This window comes from Myotis daubentonii, chromosome X (genome assembly GCF_963259705.1).
Source record: "Myotis daubentonii chromosome X, mMyoDau2.1, whole genome shotgun sequence".
Lineage (NCBI taxonomy): Eukaryota > Metazoa > Chordata > Mammalia > Chiroptera > Vespertilionidae > Myotis > Myotis daubentonii.
In genome coordinates, this window is record NC_081861.1 from 137249343 (window position 1) to 137270363 (window position 21021).

The window sequence follows — 21021 nt, forward strand, 5'->3', positions numbered from 1 at the left end:
GCAGCAACGAGTTATTCACGGAATTCGGAGTCTTGAACTTCTTTCCCTCCCTCCTGCCAAAATCTTTAGGCAAAACATGCCAGACATTTCTGACTTACAGATTCTTCTCCTGGCGACCATATTCCTTAAACCAAAGGTGCCCGCCCGGCCTCAAACGTCTGATCCTACTTTTAAGAATAATGAAATAGGGCTACTCCAGGACATCCAAGGCATAAAAAGTCATTATCTGCTGATAGTATAGTCCCCTCAAAGAAGCACTACCTGCTAAAATTTCAAAATATTAGCCAATTATTTAAAACCCAGAGGTTTTTGTCAATGGCTCTTCCCTTTCTTTTTTCTCTTTTTATTTAATATGGAGGAGGGCAATCTGTAGTCTATTGATATTTCATCTTCAAGCCCAAAGGAACAGAATAAACTGTTTATCCATTTGTACCAAATGACACACTCCACTCAATGACATTCCAGCAGCAGTGTCTTCAAGTAGTGGCTTCAAATGATGGCTGCCACCTTTATTTGTGTGGCTAACTCAAGGTTTCACTAATCATCAAAAAGGGGTATTATGAAATTCTTTCAAGTCCCAAACAAAATTAATTTTAATTCAATTTCATTTCCTGACATTCTTTTAGAATAAGAAATAGCACCAAAATAGAACCCAAGGTGACACAGCCACAAAGCCTTTGAGATTCACTGGTCTAAGCCAGAGATCAGCAAACTAAGGCCCAAAGGCCCAATCCGGCCCACCACCTGTTTTTGTAAATAAAGTTTTATTGGAACACAGCCCCTGCCATTAGTTCACATATCACCCATGGCTGCTTTTGCATAACAACACCGCAGAGTAGGTGTGGCAGAGACTGCATGGCCTGCAAGGCCCCAGATATTTACTATCTGGACCTTTATACAGAAAAGTTAGCTGACCCATACTCTAAAAAGTCACATGTTTGTCAAAGAGACATCTAAACTCAATTCTCAAAAGGATTCTGCCATTTTTAAGAATCCGAATCACAAAGATATAGGTAATAAGCAATTTCAGTGTATCCCAGGCCACTGAACCTTCACAGCTGGATGTGAGAAACAATATTTTTTTCTTCCAATCGAATGGCACAAAAGCCAGAACATTTCTGAAGAGGAAGTGGAAAAGGAAAGCCAATGAGAGATGACCACACAAAAGCAGCCCTTCTTGCTCGATTCTTCCCCGGTGACTTACCTCTCCGATGATGTCGGTCTGAGACCCAGCGTCGCAGAACTGGTGAGAGTTGCCCACCGCGCCTGGGTGGTGAGGGACTTCTTGCAGCGGGTCGGTCAGAGAAAAGTTATTCCTGAAGCCGTCGGTGAGCTTGGCCAGGCTCTGCAACAGAATGAACGAGCCACTTGTAACAGAGGTGGGTGTGCACCTCTCCCGCTAAGAACAGACATTTCACTCCGCGTCCAGTGGGCAGCTTCCCCACTGGCGGGCTGGCCACCCAACCCCATTCTCATCGGATTTCAAAGAAATGTCCAGGACATGCACCTTTAATACAACTCTCAGTGACTGAAATCAAACAGCAATCGAGTCCTCCTGGTAGCGCGTGAACAATACAGAGAAAAACTGTGGTACCCTTTTCACTGTTTTTCAAAACTCTTGGGGGAAAAAAAAAGCATTCCCTCAGAAAACACTCAAACTCATAGAACCAGAAAGTAGAATAGAGGTTGCCAGGGGTTAGGGGGAGGGGAAATGGAGAGATGTCAGTCAAAGGGTACAAACTTCCAGTTATAACATGCGTAATGTACAGCAAGGTGACTTAGTCTCCAAAACTGTGCTGTATGCCTTGATGTAGCTAAGAGAATAACCTTAAATGCCCTCACCACACACACACACACACAGAGTTAACTATGTGAGGTGGTGGGGGTGTTATAATTTTATGGCGGTAATCATTTCACAATCTATATGTGTATCAAACCTTCACATTGTACACCTTAAATCTAGACAAATGTGTTTGCGAACTATGCCCCCATAAAGTGGGGGAAGGAGTCACATCTCACATGTCCTAGCAGTAAAGGAGTCTGAGATGGATGCTACCTTGAGATCTTCATAAACCGCGCGGGGGCAAAGACAGCTCCCAGATGATATTGACACGTTTTCACAGCCTGACTTTCGATCATAATTCTACATGGTCCAAGGTCACCTCATACATACGCCAGTTTGCCAGATCTTAGAGGAAGTGTGTATTCTGGCACATAGAAGCCCTTTGGGTGAAAGTTCAAGAGAAATAAGATTTTCTACAATTTTTTAAAAGACTGTTTCTGCAGATGCCAGGACGCCCAGGGGCGGTCTAACGCAGCTGGCGCTGGATCTAGACCAGGGCGTCCTGCAAGGGACTGAATTATTAAGCTCGTACGAGAAAACAAAGCCGCTCAGATCAGCGGTCGCCAACCGGTGGTCCGCGGAGCACTGGTGGTCCGTGAGGTCCGAAAGGTTGGCGACCGCTGGTTTAAGGAAGCCTTTGGAGCAGCGGCTGCCAACCGGTGCCTGCCTGTGTGGAGCAGAAAGACCAGTGTGCATCCATTTGCAAAAAGTCAGCTTTTTCTCAAAGCAACAGGAACAACAAGAATTGAAGTTGCAAAAAAACAGCAACATGAAGCTACGATGATCCCAGCCTTATCGCTGAAGCTCTGGCCAGGGGAGGACACGTGGGATGAAGCAGCTCGCTGTGCACAGACACGGGGAAGGGGACGGGGCACGATGCTGGGAGGGAGCCGTGCAGGGCAGCAGGCACAGTCCCGGCTGTCCCTGAGGGCCGCTGAGCACGTGCTCGCCCTGTCACGTGTCTTCAGAAACACGCCGAGGGTCCGCACCACGCTAATAAGGGTACTTACAGGCCGTGAGAGAAGGGGGAGAGAGCTAGACTTATCAGAGACTTTCTGCGTTATTTTGATTACTGAGCAATATGACTGTTTCACCCACTGTGTCTTGAATTGTGTCCTCCAAACACCATGTTCAAGTCCTCCCCCGGGGCCCGCGAACTTGAGCCCACTGCAGTCTTCGCAGATGGAGTCAAGTCAAGATGAGGTTACACTGGCTTAGAGCGTGCTCTCACCCAGGACCGGCGTCCCCATGAGAAGAGAACATTTAGACAGAGACACATGGAGGGCCCCACGCAACAGCGAAGGCACGCGCCCGGAATGCCAAGGGTTGCCAGTGGCCACCGGAAGCTGGAAGGGACAGGAAGGGGCCTCCCTAGAGCCTTCAGAGGTCGCGGCCCTGCGAACCCCTTGATTTCAGGCTGTGGCCTCTAGCCTCTGAGAGAATCCATTTCCTTGGTTCTCAGCCCCCTGGTTTGCAGTCCTCTGTGATGGCAGTCCTGGGAAACTAGCATGCATTGTTTTAAATATATATGTGCACACACACATTAAAGATATATATGCATATGTAATACCATATATACATGTATGTCTTTGGATATATATGAACTGTGCATATAATAAGTATATAATATTTTTAAAATTCTAAACAAAGGGAAGATAGACAAGGAGGCAGACAAGTGGGCACGAATATATGATATTGTAAAAAATTCTACATAAAGAAAAGCTAGACGAGTGGGCAAAGGGGCGCACGCCTCCCACCTGCATCAGGTCCCGCCGCTCCTTCTCGCCTGTGCAGATGGCCTTCTTGATGGTCCGCAGCTCGTTCATGATAGCCTGGGCCTCATCCAGCTTGTAGGTGGTGTGAGTATTTGACATCTTGCGGTCAATCCTGGTTAAAGGGGAAAACTATTGTCACTCCATGCGAGATCGTCCCATTCCATTAAACAACATAGAAAACTCAAAGCTTCCCAGAAAGGTGGGGAACAGTGCAAATGGGTTCCAGCAAAGGGAGAGAAAGATCCCGTGCGCGGCCTTGTGGGACACGGCCTGCGCCAGGGCAGCAGAGGCCGCGCTCCGTGAAGAGAGCCTCTAATGATAAGGCAACGAGATCATCAGCTGAGCACCTGCCTGAGGCTTTCAATCCTCCTTGAGAGGAGGGTCGTGTCTTACTCGCTTATCCCCAGCACCTGGTCAAAAAGGGGCGCTAAATGAACATGCAGCGGATCTGTGTGCAGGGAGAATATGTGGGAACCAGCAGAGAGCAGTGAACTGTCATTAATGGCGCCTTGTACAAAAGCTGGAGACTCTTATGTCTTCCCTATGTACCTCTTTCTTTTATGTCATCTTGGTTCTAATTAATCACTCGCTCTCTCTACTACGCACCTCCTCAATTCTTGTCTTTAATCCAAACACCTTTCGTCCTTCCTTCCTTCCATGCATTCACACTTCCTTCCTCCTTCCCTCTCATCCATCCTTCCTTCCCTCTCACCCATCCTTCCTTCCCTCTCACCCATCCTTCCTTCCCTCTCACCCATCCTTCCTTCCCTCTCACCCATCCTTCCCTCTCGCCCATCCTTCCCTACCTCTCACCCATCCTTCCTTCCTTTCTTCCTTCTCACTTGTCCTTCCTTTCTTCCTTCTCGCCCATCCTTCCTTCTTTCTAACCCATCCTTCTTCCCTTCTTTCCTTCCTTTCTTTTCATCCATCTTTCCTTCCTTCTCATCCATCCTCCTTTCCTTCTCACCTTTCCTGCCTTCTGGCTGCCCTCCCGCCCCTGAGTACACGAGGCCGGCAGCATGTCCTCTGTCACGTCCGCCATACCTAAGCCTTGAGTCGTAATAGCCCTCAGGGCTAAAGCAGTTGGGATACTTCCATCCAGAAATGGAATGCGCTCCTCTGGAAGGTCGTTAGCTGAGCTGCAGGTCCCGCCCCACCACCGCACAGCTCTGGTTCTGAGTTGTCGCCCCACGTCGACTGAAAACCTGGGTCCTAACGGCCAGCCCACAGGCCCTAACTTGGCACTCACGGAAGCACCCCAGCAGGCCACGGAGGACAAGCGACACGCCAGCTCTACAGTGGGACCCTGGGCAGGTCACTTCGCCTCTTTAAACCTGTCTCCTCGTGTCACACATAAGACACTAACCATGTTTCTCCCCCTTAGGGCGAAGATGGGAGGAGAGGGCCGCCCGGGCCGAGGCCTGGCGTGTCATGTTTGTGTGGCCATTACTATTATGAGGACGATGCTGGATCTACTTACTCATGGGAGAAAAAGTCAATAATTCACCAACCCCGGTACTTTATTATCATTAACAAATTCCTGGCCACATGCGTCACAACTCACAGCAAAACTCAGCACCGGAGCTGAGCTGAGCTGTCAGCGCCCTTGGAATCAGAGAAGGACAAATAGTGCAAGCAGGAAGCCTGCCCTCCCCCTGGAAACGGGCTCGGCTCGGCAGCAGCGCCGCGGCTGCCATCAGTTACAAATCAAACACGCATGAAACCTGCTCCCAAGGCCTCTTCCACGGAGAGCGGATGCAGGCGCACCAGGGGACCCCACACATTAAATGGTGACACCCCCAAATCCCAACATGGCCCGGCCATGTGTTTTTCCACTTCAGCTATTCTATGGAGAACCGAGAGTCTAAGGCGAGACAGCAGCAAAAAGCCATCCATCTCACATCTGCGAGGAAGTGGCCTGACTTTTCTTGCGGGGGGGGGGGGGGGGGGGGGTGATCTAGACTCATTTACATAATAATGTCTCCTTGTATTCATCTTCTGATCAAAGGCTTCCCAATGCGGCTCATTGATGTCACAAACCACAGCCCACATAGGCTGATGGAGTCTGGAGAAAAGGGTTACAGCATTTCCAGACAAAAAAGCCCCAAGGCCAGAAAAGTCTGACTTCTCCGCAAGGCAATGACCACAGCCCCTGCTAAGCAGGTCAGACGGCCCCTCCACAATGAAGACGGCAAATGGATCACCCTGACACTGACACGGGCACAGAGAAATGAAAACTCGACTGCCTTAAACAAAACTGTTTCAACTGCTTGAAAGTCAATGCCAGTCAGATAGCCACAGACACACAGCACGGCTCAGGCTGCAGTGAGATGCTAACCTGGTCATCCCAGCTTGGTACTGTGTTGTGGTTTCCCTCTGGCTTGAGCAGTTACAGAGCCTAAGCGTAGCCACCAGGAAACCAGGGATGGAGCCAGCAGTTTCCGGAGGCACCAGGTTCTACGCTGGGAACAGCTGCAGTTCCCATCAGGGAGAGGGGTCAGCGGGCCTGCGCTTCACCCCACCAGCAGACCCGCATAGTGCCTAGAACAGCCGTGGGCAAACTACAGCCCACGGGCCGGATCCGGTCCGTTTGAAATGAATAAAACTATTGAAAAAAAAGACCGTACCCTTTTATGTAATGATGTTTACTTTGAATTTATATTAGTTCACACAAACACTCCATCCATGCTTTTGTTCCGGCCCTCCGGTCCAGTTTAAGAACCCATTGTGGCCCTTGAGTCAAAAAGTTTGCCCACCCCTGGCCTAGAAGTTCAACTTCAAGGTCACAGGCGTGGGCTCTGGCCTTAACTCTACCCAAGTGCTCTGAGACCTTGAGGAAGAATGAAGACTGGCCCAGAGCAGCTGTTTTCAATCAATTCCAAGAGTGTCCCCACGTGGTGAGCAGGAGGAGCTGGAGGGGGAGCCTTCAAGGGCCCGGGACCCTCAGCCCTGCTTCGGCAGCACCTCCCCCTTCCAGGCTCAGCTACTCTGCTTCTACGGAAGACGATGTTTGGGGGCAGGAAAGGAAAAAAGAGTCCCCTGTTAAAAAGTGGACAAGCGCCCTAGCTGGTTTGGCTCAGTGGATAGAGTGTCGGCCTGTGGACTGAAGGGTCCCGGGTTTTATTCCGGTCAGGGCACATGCCTGGGTTTTGGGCTCGATCCCCAGTAGGGGGCATGCAGGAGGCAGCTGATCCATGATTCTCTCTCATCATTGATGTTTCTGACTCCGTCTCCCTTCTAAAATCAATAAAAATATGTATATTTTTTAAAAGTGGGCAAGCTATTTGAGAATATGATCTCGATGTTCTAAGAACCTCTGAAATACTATCATTTCAAAAGAGTTCTATTATTGTAGAACATATCATCCTATATAATAAAGAGCTAATATGCTAATTAGACTGAAGAGCAGAATGACCGTCCAGAAGACATTCCGGACGAAGTTGGGGCTGCGAGGGCTGAGCCCCTTGCACGAATTTCGTGCACTGGGCCTCTAGTTACATAATAAAAGATTATATATCATATAAGTATAACCTTACATAAACAGTGTATATAGCATACATTATTTGATTAAACTATATGATTATGGAAATAGTTCAATGGACCAAGGAGTCACTAGGTGTCAGAGTCTTCCTGTGTGCTCCCCAGTTGTCACCTCCTTTAATCCCCTCAATGGCTCTACAAAATAAGCATAATCTCAGATTTTATAATGAAAAAATGGAGGCTCAGAGAGAGCACCTACGTGGCCCAAGGTGACAAGCTAAGATGTGGCAGAGCCGGGGTCAAACCCCCATCTCCCGATTCTCAAGTCTTCATCGGACGCCCCCCGAAGCCACAGGCGGAGCCCTACTCAGAGCGGCCCAGGGATGTCCACAGGCTTAGACACGGGCAAGAGATGCTCCACAGAGCTCAGGCTGTTCCTGCTTCCCCAGTGGGATCCACTCTCATCACACAGCGCCTCAGAGGCCAGGCGAGCTCCCCCTGAGCGTCCGCAAGATTCATTTGGGAATTTTCTCCCTTTTTTCAATTCCCTCTAGAACTTTGAATGAAATCAAATAATGGGCTCAATGATTCAATATTTTCTAAAATAACAATATATTCCATTTCATAAAGAAAATCCTAACATCTGTGACTGCCAAAGAAATGTCTTTTTCTTCGTAAAATTTTCAGAGTCTAAGACAGTGCTTTTACATTTCAAATAACATGACAGAACATTGATAACTGCTCAACAAAAGGTGGCACTATTCGGCCAGCACGGCTCAGTGGTTGAGCATCAACCTATGAAACAGGAGGTCAGGGTTCGATTCCCGGTCAGGGCACATGCCCGGGATACAGACTCAATCCCCAGTAGGGGGTGTGCAGGAGACAGCCGATCCATGATTCTCTCTCATCATTGATGTTTCTAGCTCTCTCTGCCTCTCCCTTCCTCTCTAAAATAAAATAAATAAATAAATAAATAAACACACACCCTATCTAATAAAGAGGTGATATGCAAATTGACCATCATGCTGTCACAAAGATGGCGGCGCCCAGTCCCCTCAGCCCCGCCGGAGTCCCTTAGTCCTTGCAGCCCTGCCAGGGAGGTGGCAGGCACGTGGTGTGGCCAGACCTGCCCTCAGCCCCCCAGCCGCCCAGGGCCAGCCTGAGGCACAGGCAAGCCTTGGATGGTGGCTGCCCAGCCTCCCAGGGCCGCCCATGGCTCAGGTAACCAGGGCTGGCCAAGGCTTGCTCTGCCAGCAGTGGCAGCAGCAGAGGTGTGGTGGGGCGTCACCTTCCCCTGATCGCCAGGTCACCTCCCATACCTGAGGGCTCCCGGATTGTGAGAGGGGGCAGGCCAGGCTGAGGGACCCCTCTCTAGTGCATGAATTTTCATGCACCGGGCCTCTAGTATATACATTTAAAAGGTGGCACTAGAAGACATACGTTATTATACAGTGTGCTCTGTTCTGAATGTTATGTTCCCCCAACCCCGCCCTAAAATTCACTTGCTAAAATCCCAACGCCCAGGGTGAGGTATTAGGGGGTAGGGCCTCTGGGGGGTGATCAGGTCACGAAGGATAAATTCTCCTGAATGGGGTCAGTGTCTTCATAAAAGAGACCCCCCCCAAGAGCTCCCCTGCCTTTCCCCCAGGTGAGGACACAGCTGGAAGGTGGCCATTTATGAACTGAGAAGCGGCTCTCACAGGACACAGCACCTGACCATGAGGGTGCCCTGTTCTTGGACTTCTAGCCTCTGGAACGAAGGGAAATCAATTCTGTTGTTTATGAGCCACCCAGTCTGTGGTATTCCCATATAATAAAAGGGTAATATGCAAATTGACCCTAACAGCAAAACGACTGGGAATGACTGGTCACTATGACACACACTGACCACAGGAGGAGCTCTGCTCAGCCACAAGCCAGGATGATGGCTGCCAGTACAGTGGTGGTGGTGGGAGCCTCTCCTGCCTCCTCAGCAGCACTAAAGATGTCCGACTGCAGCTTAGGCCTGCTCTCCACTGGCAAGTGGACATCCCCCGAGGGCTCCTGGACTGCCAGAGGGATGTCTGACGGCCAGCTTAGGCCCGATCCCCCAGTGATCGGGCCTATGCCAGCAGGTGGACATCCCCCGAGGGGTCCCAAACTGTGAGAGGGCACAGGCCGGGCTGAGGGACCCCCCTGAGTGCACAAATTTTTGTGCACTGAGCCTCTAGTTTTGTTATACTAGCCACCCAAATGGACTAAGATAAAATATGGGGGAAAAACCCACAAAAAACAGTACACAGAACCCACAGTCTTCACTTCTCACCTCTCAGCACTTTGCAGCAGCTTCGGGGAGGTTAAGTGACTTGCTCAAGGTCACACAGCCTGTTAGAGGCACAGCGAGGTTCACGCTGAGGCCCCTCACACCAGCATGCATCCCTTTCATCACAGGCTTAGCAATATGCTCCGAGTCAAGGCCTGCAAACTCGCACTGTGTCAAACCTGAAGGCCACCCACACAGCCTGTCCGATGTCCTGAACGAAACTGGGGCTCCTGGTCTGCTCTTGAGAGCAATGCTGAGAGCAGGGGAGAAGGCGCAGCCTCAGAGGGTGACCCTAGCACCACCGAGAAGGCATTTCTGAGATGTTTATCATCACCCCCTCCCTCCCGCTGCCCTCAGGTTTCCATACTCGTTGTTCCATTTCAGATGTCGAGAGAACTGTGCTGGCAGCAGTAAAACCAAACGACTTCTTAAACCCACGTCTTGAAGAACAGGGCTGCCAGGCCTCTAAAGATATTCCATGTTAATACCACACATTACAACCCAAAAGAATGAGAAGTTTTGTTACAGTCCACCTTTTACATCACAGCGCTGGCAGGGGGCCTGCGCGAGCCTCAGAGAGCTTCCGGCAGCTTTCTATCAACAGCAGGTCCTGTGTGGAGCCAGACCTGTCCCCTGGCGCGAACAATACGCCCTTTGTTCCCGCCCGTTGCTGTATGTTTTGCTGTTATCTGAGCGGTGCCGGCCTTTTCGCACGGGCTGTGCCTTATGTGCTATGTTAATGGGATATTGTTGGTCTAAGCCGCTCTAACTGCGAACAATCTTACCCTCTTCTGAAAGCACTAAATCCCCTCCGACAGAAAATGCTAATTCCAACATCTCATGCTGCCTCATTCTGGTATTGAGCGCTCAGAAGAGAGCAGGGACTCTGATTTAAGGGAACGTGGGTTTAGCTTCACTCCTACTACCCCACTAGGAAAGGAGTTCATCGGGCAATTAACAGGCTGGAAGAAAGAGGCCACCTGCCTAAGAAAGCAACTCATGGAAACTGGTTACTTGGAACATTTCGTTTATAGCCCTTTTCTGTGGCTTGAATAGCAGTAACAAGGAATGGGGTTTCTTAAAACACAGTATGTAGCAGAGAAGGAAATGCTAGAGGGCAGTTAATAAGGTGAATGGCCATGTACAGAGAGCTCCCCGAGATCCTCGCCCAGGCCCTCACCCTGGGGTCCCAGTGGCCAGGAATGAAGTGACTTATGGGACTGCTCAGGGGGCAGGAGCAGGGATATCAGCCGAGCCCTGCCCTGCGCTGGGAGCTGTCTGGGCCCTGAGGCGCTGCAGGGACCAAGGCTGCATCCTTGTCATCCTATAGCTTTTCGCCCTCATGCTGTGCGCTTGTAGATACGGAAGATTTCAGCATCAGTTCCCGAAAATGGGTTTGCTGGGTCAAAGGGTAAGTGCATTGGTGGTATTTTTATTTTTATATTTTTATAGTATTTTAAAATATCATTTATTGATTTCAGAGAGGAAGGGAGAAAGAGAGAGAGAGATAGAAACATCAATGATGAGAGAGAATCATTGATTGTCTGCCTCCTGCACACCCCACACTGGGGATGTGCCCGCAACCCGGGCACGTGCCCTGACTGGGAATCAAACCCTGACCTCGTGGTTCATAGGTCCATGCTCAACCACTGAGCCATGCCGGCCCAGCGCATTGGTGCTATTTTTAGATATTGCCATTCCCCTCTCTAGATGTCACACCATTTTGCATTCCCAACAGCAAGTAGGTGAGTGTTGGTCAGAGAGACAGACAACACCAAAACACATCACTATGTCGGGCAGCGATCCGTGTTTTAAGAGCAACAGAGCTGGGTTGGGAAAAGAATGGGGCAGGGAGGGTCCTTTTTAGATCCAGTGGGTAAGCCAGGGTCTGGTTGACATGTCACTTGTCCAGACAACTAGGGAAGGGAGGGAACAGGCATGCGGAAATCTGGGGGGGCGGGTTCCAGGCGCGGGGAGAGGCCAGCTCCAGCGCGGAGACCCAGCAGGGTGGCCGGGGATGGGCGCCGGGGAGTGAGGGTGAGACTGGAGGGAAATGAGGCCAGGAGAGGGGCCAGCATATGGAGGGTCTAGACCGGATTCTAAGGAAGAGGGAGGAAGCCACTGCGGGTCACAGGCAGAGGAGACGTTTAGAGAGAATCCTGGGGCTGGAGTGTGAGAACGGTGAGCCCTGGCAGGCTCAGCTGCAGGTCACGGAAGAAGCTGTGAGAATGAATGGGTGCCAGGCCTGGAAACAGCACCCCACGGAAGGCAGACAGCAAGAAGGCAGTCAGGACAGTGCCCCTCTCCCCCCGCCCCCAGCGTCCTGGGCCACTGTGCCAGCACGCAGGGACGTTGCAGGTGTCATGGCGGAAAAAGGCTTCAATGGGCCATGAGCGTGGGAAAGCCGGGGTGAAGCAATGCTAAGTGAGCTCCTGGCTGCAGGACAACTGGGAATCTAACACGAGGCGCATTCCAGATCTGCAGGAGATCTAGAATAACTAGAGGGAAATCTCCCCACGCCCGTTGGCACTCGGCACGCTCTTGCGCATCACCCATCTGGGAACTGAGCGCAGACTAGTCCCGAGCCCTGCCCTTGGCCCTGGGAGCTGGTATAGGCCCAGTGAGATGGCTCTTCCAGGCGAGCGCAGAGCCCAGCCGCGCTTTCACCGGAAAAGCCCGATTTCGCTGAAGACTTTTGTTAATCAAAGATGTTGCTGCTATTTTCTGAAGACGTTTCTACGGGACCACGAGAGAAATGCAAATGACAACTCCCCTGAGATATTATCTCTCACCTGCGAGACTGGCACGAACGCAAAAGCCTGGCAGCACCTTCTGCTGGCAGAGCTGTGGGAACCGGAGCGCTCACCTATCAGTGCTGGGAATGCGAAATGGGGCGCCCCCTAGAGAGGGCAATGGCAATATCTAAAAATACCACTGGTGCATTTGCCCTTCAACCCAGCAAACCCAGTTTCGGGAACTTAGGCTGAAACCTTTTGTATCTGTGTGTGCACAGCATTAGGTGAAAAGCTGATGGGCAACACAATAAATGGATGTACCAGGCAGACAATGCCAGAACCCACCAATCATCTTCACACCACAATAACAGACAGCCGCGCCCTGGCCATTTGCTCAGTGGTTACAGTGTCAACCCCAGGGACCAGAGCGTCGCAGGTTCGATTCCCGGTCAAGGGCACATACCTCAGTTGCAGGTTCCCCAGCCCCAGTGGGGGCGCGTGCAGGAGGCAACCAAGCTATGTGTCTCTCTCACGTTGACATTTTTTTCTCTCTCTCCCCCTCCTACCTCCCTTCTGCTCTCTCTAGATATCAATGGAAAAAATATCCTTGGGTGAGGATGAACAAAAAGAGAGACAGACAGACAGACAGACAGACAGCTGGAAAGTGTGCACCTCCACATGGAAGTAACACCACCACCACCTACAAAACATACGTACCCTCCAAAAGGGGAAGAAAAAGAAACGGAACTTGAATCAGATGAAGCCACTCATACCAATGACAGCAGTTTGCATATACAGCAGGAGCATGTTAAATGACACAGGCGCAGTCAAGCAGCAAAATCCACTGTCAGGGAAACGGGACTGGAAAAGCAAACAGCTTCTTCAACAAAGTTGTCAGAAGGAAAAGCCCAGGAGAGGCGGGTAGAGATTAAGACACACCAGCCAAACGCACTGTGTGGGCCTCGCCTGAACATGGACCCCAATAAGCCAGAGAAATGGGCAACCTCGCTGGAGAAGGGACAGTTTAAGAGGTTACTATTCAGCGGGGCATAGGCATTAGAGCTATGTTTCCAAAGGAGTCCATACGTTTAGGAGAGATAGTGATGGATCATATGATTCTAGGATTTGCTTCAATAAGGCAGGAAGATTTGGGGGATGAGGCGGTGTGCGACCAAACAAGGTGGGCTGTTGTGTGTTAGCCGCTGAAGTGGGCCGAGGGGTGCTCGAGGGGGTCCATTACACTGTTCTCTCTCCTTTTGTATATGTTTGACATTTTCCATCATTAAAAGTTTATATATATTACACACACACACACACACACACACACACACGTACATATTCTATCATTAACCCAGAGACTGTGTTCATGGCCAGCTCCCATCTACAAAAATTAACAACATACACAGACTCAAAAAAAAAAATACAAAAGGTTCTTTTTTCCTCACTTGGACCCCAGCGTAATGATGGATTTTCTCGCTAGCCAGGAAAGTTCACCAAGATAAACAAGCCTAGTTGAAAACGTTCCGAGCGGCCAAACTCCTGGTGAGGTGCTCTGGAAAAGAATACATGGATATTCTGGGAAGCAGGCGCAGCACAACCGTTTCTGGGAGGGAAAACCTAGGCTCCCTGCCTTAAATCGGGGCTGGCACTCCTCTCCGAGAAGCCCCATTGTGGCCAACAGCGCGTGGGTTCTCTGTGCTGGAGTTAACATCTGACGCTAGGGGTGTGCTCATCACCTTCCCAATGCCGACCAAAGGCTTTCAGACTTTCTCAGTAAATAACCCCAAGCTGCATGCCTCCCTCCAAACATGCGCCACGTTTAGTACCAGAAAAATAACGAGGCGCCTCAGTCTCGTGCACAGCCTGTGTCACTCACAGGAAGGGATCGGCTGACTGGTACTCGCTGAGAATGTTAAGCAAGGCATGCGCACCCATTTCCTCTCCTTCCTGCGAGTTTGTCACAGAATAAACGCGTACAGTGACATCGTAACATCTGATCAAACACTGCCTTTCGGGGCTGCTCCATCCGCACAGCTGGGCTGGGTGTCCCAGGACCAAGGCCAGATCCAGAACGTTCCCCCCGCCCCTCCTTGGCCTCCACCAGGCTCTGGTGGGGAGTGAGGCCTGTCCCCTTGGCGGGGCCTATTTACCGGGGCTGTTCCCAAACGTGGGTCCTGCCACGGAGAGGAGAAAGAAAAGGCAGACATTGGCGCACAGCACAGCGCACACACACTCCGAGCGGAGCTGCCTGCAGGTGTAAAGTTACAACTCCCCCCGCCGGCTCTGCTTCCTGTCCAAGGATCCCGGAGAAACCAAGGCCGCCTTTTCCTAGTCTTACAGCGCCTGGCTGCAAGTGCTGAAGCGACTTCCCAGCAAGGCCGAGGGGAGGGGCTTTCTCGGTCACCTAAGTCCTGGCACTTTTTATTTTCCAGAGCAGCGATTGTCAACCTTTGTCGTCGCATGGCACAGAAACTGATTATGGAAATTCTACGGCACACCAAAAATACACTGAGTGGCCAGATTATTATGAGCACCCCATCAGTACTTCATTGACACTTCCAAAAATACTGAATATTGAAAACTCCCTAAGCAAATACTCTCAAGGTTTTATTATTATTATTTGCATAACTAATTAACTTCATTGTACTGATGGGGTGGTCATAATAATCTGGCCACTCAGTGTATATTATACCTTTTGTCGATCTGACAAGAAGAAACAGGTATAATTTTGATTCAGTCACACTGGGCGGCAATTGGCTGTGGTCATTTTTTATTTGACGACCTAAGGGGAAGAGGTCGGTGTCCCTGACTAATTGGTCAGGTGTTGCATGACTTAGGTCAGTGGTCAGCAAACTCATTAGTCAACAGAGCCAAATATCAACAGTACTTCTTCAAAATTGACTCGCCCAGGCCGAAAACCGACTTCTGCACATGGGCCACGAAGTTTCAATCGCACTGTATGCACACCCGCATGTGGTATTTTGTGGAAGAGCCACACTCAAGGGACCAAAAAGCCGCATGTGGCTCGCAAGCCACAGTTTGCCGACCATGGACTTAGGCAATCCTACGGCACACTGGCTGAAAATCAGTGTTCTAGAGCTTTCCGTATTAAGCTGAGATTGCAATATAAGCTTTATCTTCAAATAAGGGAAATGGGCCAGAGTGATGGTGACCAGGCAAAGGCACAGGTGCCGGGCCTGGCAATAGGGCTGTGGAAGCCAGAGCCGGCAGGGAAAGGTGCTGGGCGGGCTCCCTTCTGAAGCTCAGGGGCCCTCTGCCCCCTGAACCCCGGTCACCTCCACAGCCCGCACAATGCCTATCGTGAGAAGTCAGTAAGATCTAGGGGCCCTGTGAGGTGGTGAGTCTCCCTGGTAATGAGAGAAAGCAACAGTGTGGCCCAATGAAGGAGGAAAGCAGCCTCCAGCTTAATAGGTCAGTCCTGGCAACTTCTGAGGCCCCGCCGAGTTAAATGATTTGCTCTGCTGATTTCTCTTTCATTTTTATCTTTTAATCCCCACCGGAGGGTATTTTTTCCATTGATGTTTAGAGAGAGAGGAGAAGGGAGGGAGGAGAGGGCGAGAGAGGGAGAAAAAGACATCAATGTTAAGAGAGACACATCAACTCGTTGCCTCCCACATGTGCCTGGAGACAGGGGAGCAAACCTACAACCCAGGTATGTGCCCTTGACCAGGAATTGAACCCGCAACCCTTTGGTCCCCCCCCCCCCGCCCCAGGCGCTCTAACCGCTGAGAAATCGGCCAGGGCTCTGCTTATTTCTTATCCGGCGCCGCCCTCTTTTAAAAAAATCCTCACCTGAGGATAAGTTTTCCATTGATTTTTAGAGAGAGTGGAAGGGAAGGAAGAGGGAGAGGGAAGGAGAGAGAGAAACATTGTTGTGAGAGAGAAACATCGACTGGTTGCCTCTGGCACATACCCTGCCCGGGGCTGAGGATCAAACCTGCAACCGAGGTACTTGCCCTTGACTGGGAATCAAACCTGCGACCATTCGGTGCCCGGGCCGACGCTCTAACCAGTGAGCAATCATCCAGGCCTCTGCTTCTTTCTTATCCAGCCCATAGCAGAAGTGACCGGGAGGGCGTAGCCACCGCGCACAGAAGCACCGAGCCGGCGTCTGTGCTCTGCAGGCTGCCGGGATGTGCGGGGTCACATCACAGAGCACGCAGCTGTGTGCGGGGAACATGGCTGCGAATGCACGAAGTGAGCAACAAAGCCAGTGGCCGAGACTGAAAAAGCAGCTTGATTGGCTTAAGCAAAACTTTCTGAAAAGCTGCAGTGACAAGGGCTAATTAAAGGAAGCCCCACTGTGGGCCAAATCGCCGGAGAACGCTGCTGGGCAACGGTACGGAAAGCAAAAGGCTGGATGGAAGGATAGACTCCCGCTCACGCTAAGCAGGTACCAAAATTCACCACCCGGGGCCTGCAGCGGGCAGGGCCGGGTATGAGCGCCACAGAAAGCAAGCCCCTCTAGGCAGGACCCCAGCTCACCTTGCCAGTGTGTCTCCCCAGGTGCCTATAATCTGCCCTAATAAAGAAATGGGCCAATGAACCCACCACACCGTTCCTGGCTGCTTAAAAAAGGGGAGCGCAAGCTAGTGTTAACCCACGGGGTTGACATGCCGGCTCATCGCCCTTCATGTGAGGCGGAGAGAGTTACATCTGTCAAATGCTCACATTCACTAGCGCCTCCCTATAGAGAGCAATGCTGCAGTCACACGTGCCACCGTCGCTGCATCTGCCACCTCACTGAGAACAGTGCCAGCCACTTCCTGCCGTCTGCTGAAGGCTGACTGTGTGCTGGCGCTGCCTCCTGGACAGCTCAGCCTGATGATCGTTGCTGTGGACTGAATGGTGTGCTCCCCCAACCCCCAGGGGACAGTATTTGGAGATGGGGGCCTGTGGATGGTGATCAGACTGAGATGAGGTCGTGAGAGTAGAGCCCCATGACGGGGTCAGTGTCCTTATAGGAAAAGGAAGACACACCAGAGACCAGAGCGCCCTCGGAACCCCCACCACGTGAAGACGCAGCAAGAAGCAGGTCCTCACCAGACACCGAATTTGCCCGTTCCACTGCTCTTGGACTTCCAGCCTCCAGAACTGTGCGAGGGAAATGTCTGCTGTGTAAGCCGCCCAGTCCGCGGTGTTTCGTGGCAGCAGCCAAGCTGGCTAAAACAATCCCCATTGACAGTGAGAACAGCAGGCACAGAAGGCAGAGAGCACATGCCTAAGTGCGGCAAGCGGAGCCAGGCTCTGAAGCGAGAGAGAACGACTCTTGACCAACAAGCATACCCTTTCTTAAGAAAACGAATTCTTCCAGACCAGCAATAGCCCCGTTTATAAGATAACTTTTGTTCATTCCATGTGCTGACTCAATACGGCTCACAAATAAGAAATTCATCCCCAAACCCTTAGTAGGGATCAAGTTTTCATTGTAAAGGGGCCAACACGAGGAGGACCTATAGGCCAGACTGTCCAATAGTATGGTCTGTGATGAGGGAAATACTCCATCAGCTGTGCTGTCCGAGGCCATGGCCACCAGCCCAGTGGTTCTCAACTGGGGGCACATGGGCCCTCCGGGGAACACTTGGCAAAGTCTGGAGACGTTTTTGGCTGCAACTAGTGGGTGGGAGGGCTGGCAGCACTAGGGGACCAACGCCAGGGACGCTGCTAAGCCCCCTCTGGTCCCCAGGACAGCCCCACCTCAGAGTTCTTTGGTCCGAAATGTCTCCGGCGCCGAGGTGGGAAAATCTGCACTCGCCACATGTGACTGCTGAGCATTTCAGCTGTGGCTATTGGGGCTGGGGGATAAATTATTTTCTTTCAATTTCATGAATTTGATTTGAACTTTTAGAATTAAAAAAAAATGAAGAGATCAGATCAAAACTGACAAAATTGGAATTCCAATTTAAACAGCCATGTGTGTCTTGGCGAGTACAGCAGCTATGGCGAATGTAGACAAATATCAAATAAAAGTCTGGTTTCCAAAGAGTTCCACTTAAAGGAACCAAGGGTCTTTAAGGCAGAGACTCCTATGCTCGGGGTCGGGAAATAATGAGCGGAAACACAATCCTAGAAGCGGGCGCCCAGGAAGCTTTAGGACTCATGTCCAGGCACCAAGAGGTCAGCACAAAAGGAAACACGGGCTCCGCTCCCTTCCATCACCGCGGGCAACTCACTCTTGCAGGGTCTCCACCCCCTTCTCTTTGTACTGCAGCTCTTGCTTCATCTGCGCCAGCTCTCGCTTTAATCTGGAAAGCTAAAGACAAATAACAGTTTCTTCAAAAATTGCTGTGAAAAATGACTTCTACAGTTGTTCTCGCTGTCACTGAAGTTCCTGCTTAGCTTGCCGTTCATGGGGTCATCCACTCCAGTGGTTCTCAACCTTCCTAATGCCGCGACCCTTTCATACAGCTCCTCATGTTGTGGTGACCCCCAATTTCATTGTTACAAACTGAACATAATTAAAGCATAGTGATTCATCACAAAAACAATATGTAATTCTATATGTGTTTTCCGGTGGTCTTAGGTGACCCCTGTGAAAAGATCGTTCGACCCCCAAAGGGGTCACAACCCACAGGTAGAGAACCGCTGATCTACTCTCTCCATGAACTGCCATTCACACGCATAAAACAGCCACCCTTGGCCCGGCTGGGTGGCTCAGTGGTTGAGCATCGACCTATGAACCAGGAGGTCATGGTTCAATTCCCGGTCAGGACACATGCCTGGTTGCAGGTTCAATCCCCAGTGTAGGTAAGGTGTACGGGAGGCAGCCAATCAATGTTTCTCTCTCATCATTGATGCTTCTATCTCTCTCCCTCTCCCTTCCTCTCTGAAATCAATAAAAATATTTTTTCATTAAAAAATAAAATAGCCCTAGCCGGTTCGATTCCAGTCAAGGGCACATACCTCAATTACAGGCTCCTCCCTGGCCTGGGCCCTGGTCAGAGCTCATGCAGGAGGCAGCCAATCGATGTGCTTCTCTCACATCGATATTTCTGTCTTTCCCTCTCTCTTCCACTGTCTCTAAAAATATCCTTGGGTGAGGATAAATAAAATAAAATCAAAATAAATAAAATAAAACAGCCGTGCGGGAAGAACTAACTGTCTTGCTTACATCCCAAATCCTAGCACTTCCGGTCCACATGGAAGCGCAACTACTTTCTTTCTCAAGGTATTGATCTGTTCATTACAATTAGCAAACTGTGTAACACTTTGCCCATCTTCCCTTGTACTTGCTTCGCACAGAGCACGGAGGAGGCCCTGCAGCTGCGAGCGCGGTCTCCTCCCATCGCCTGGTGCTTATTCAACAGATTCTGGGACCCGCTCCAGGCCTGCCTTAAAGCTGGCGGGCGGGGGGGTGGGGGGGGTCGCTCACACGGTTAACCGACTCCCCAGGGGTATTTCTGAGGTACGCTAGAACCTGAGACACGCCACAGCAGGGGGCTTCATTTCCAAGGGGTCTCCCGCGTTTTAATGCAAATGCAACAAAACAGAGCCTCCCCAGGCCAGCAAGACAAGGGGCTGAAGTGCTAAGAGGAGGGAACACAGGTGACTTTTTGTTAGACGGGCTACGGTTTAAAATGAAATAGTTGCCCTCCTATTGGAAAAGAGTGGAGAGTACAAACAAATATAATAATAATCCGTGAAACGAAAATCTTACTGAAATGTGGGCGTCAGACACACTGACCACCCGAAAATGAACCACGATAAGCAATGTCACGTAAAAGTACATACAGGCACCGTGTTACTCACCCTATCCCGACGACTGGCTATTTCTGCTTTAATTTGGTGTGGGTCGTACTTTGTGTTTGTTGAATATCCAGAGTAGGCTAAACAGAAGGAAAACATTGCATTTTATAAAGGATCCTTTAAAATAAATAAATGCACACAGACAGGAACTTCTGATTCTCCACATTAAATGGTTAAGTCTCAGCTTTACAAGTTGGTACTGGCTCCTGAAGGATCAACACTTCACAGCCTCGAACCTGGGTGTTTGATCTTTGCATGAGGCCTGCCTGCAGGACCCCCCATCATAGACGAGACGCTGCAGGTAAAGCACACCGTGCTGACTTCCGCTGCAAACTCCGCGGCTTAAACACCACGTGCGCGGGAGGAGGGAAAGGTATGATTATGGAAAATTGCTCTTACTGTGCAAACAGTACGCACACTAGAGATCATTTTTCCTTTCTTTTAAAATGCCCACACAGCTCGGCCGGCATGGCTCAGTGGTTGAGCACTGACCCATGAACCAGGAGGTCGAGGTTCGAGCCCCGATCAGGGCACAGGCCCAGGTTGCGGGCTCGATCCCCAGTGTGGGGCGTGCAGGAGGCAGCCAATCTGTGATTCTCTCTCATCATGAATGTTTCTCTCTCTCCCTCTCCCTTCCTCTCTGAAGTCAATAAAAATATATATATTTTTAAAAATAAATAAATAAAATGCGCGCACATGGGAGTCTTGGGAAGGATACAGCCAAAAAGTCAACGGTGGTTCTTTTCAATACAAAAGATTTTAGTTTTATTTTCATCACATCTACAGTCCCCAGATGAACAATTTTTGACGTAAGAGAGAAAACAGATACTAAAGGTCTAGGAAATGAGAAAGACGGCTTTCTAGCCTCGCACCTGTACCCGCCAGGCTGAGGAAACGCTACGCTTGCAGGTGGCCTGCTGCACAGAACCGCAGAGGAGTGCCACCCCTGCATTCTGGCAGCTCGGCGCTGATGGCCGTCTGGTGAAAGCGCATCGCAGGGACATGGGTTCTTAAACTGGGCGGAGCTCTAACCTCCTGCCACCAACACGGCGTCACAGCGAGTAGCTGATACCTGGGGGTGAGTGAGGCTCGCAGAGCCCATCACCTGTGCGTGGGGAG

The 21021-nt window shown here is 50.6% G+C and overlaps 1 protein-coding gene and 1 long non-coding RNA gene across 3 annotated transcripts in view; both read right to left on the reverse strand.

The window, feature by feature from the left end:
• The window catches only part of LOC132224201 (uncharacterized), a 232173-nt gene that overhangs the window by 107997 nt on the left and 103155 nt on the right, over window positions 1–21021 (reverse strand). The gene's annotated exons all lie outside the window — the stretch shown is intronic.
• WWC3 (WWC family member 3) overlaps window positions 1–21021 on the reverse strand; it is a 111206-nt gene that overhangs the window by 39257 nt on the left and 50928 nt on the right. Inside the window, exons 4-8 of one of the 2 annotated variants that reach the window (XM_059679301.1) lie at window positions 19906–19982; window positions 18330–18409; window positions 17200–17403; window positions 3601–3730; window positions 1205–1345 (exon numbers count right to left, since the gene is read on the reverse strand). In XM_059679301.1, coding sequence (XP_059535284.1) covers window positions 1205–1345; window positions 3601–3730; window positions 17200–17403; window positions 18330–18409; window positions 19906–19982 — 632 coding nt within the window. The remainder of the gene's footprint in view (window positions 1–1204; window positions 1346–3600; window positions 3731–17199; window positions 17404–18329; window positions 18410–19905; window positions 19983–21021) is intronic. The other variant, XM_059679302.1, reaches the window with a different exon arrangement.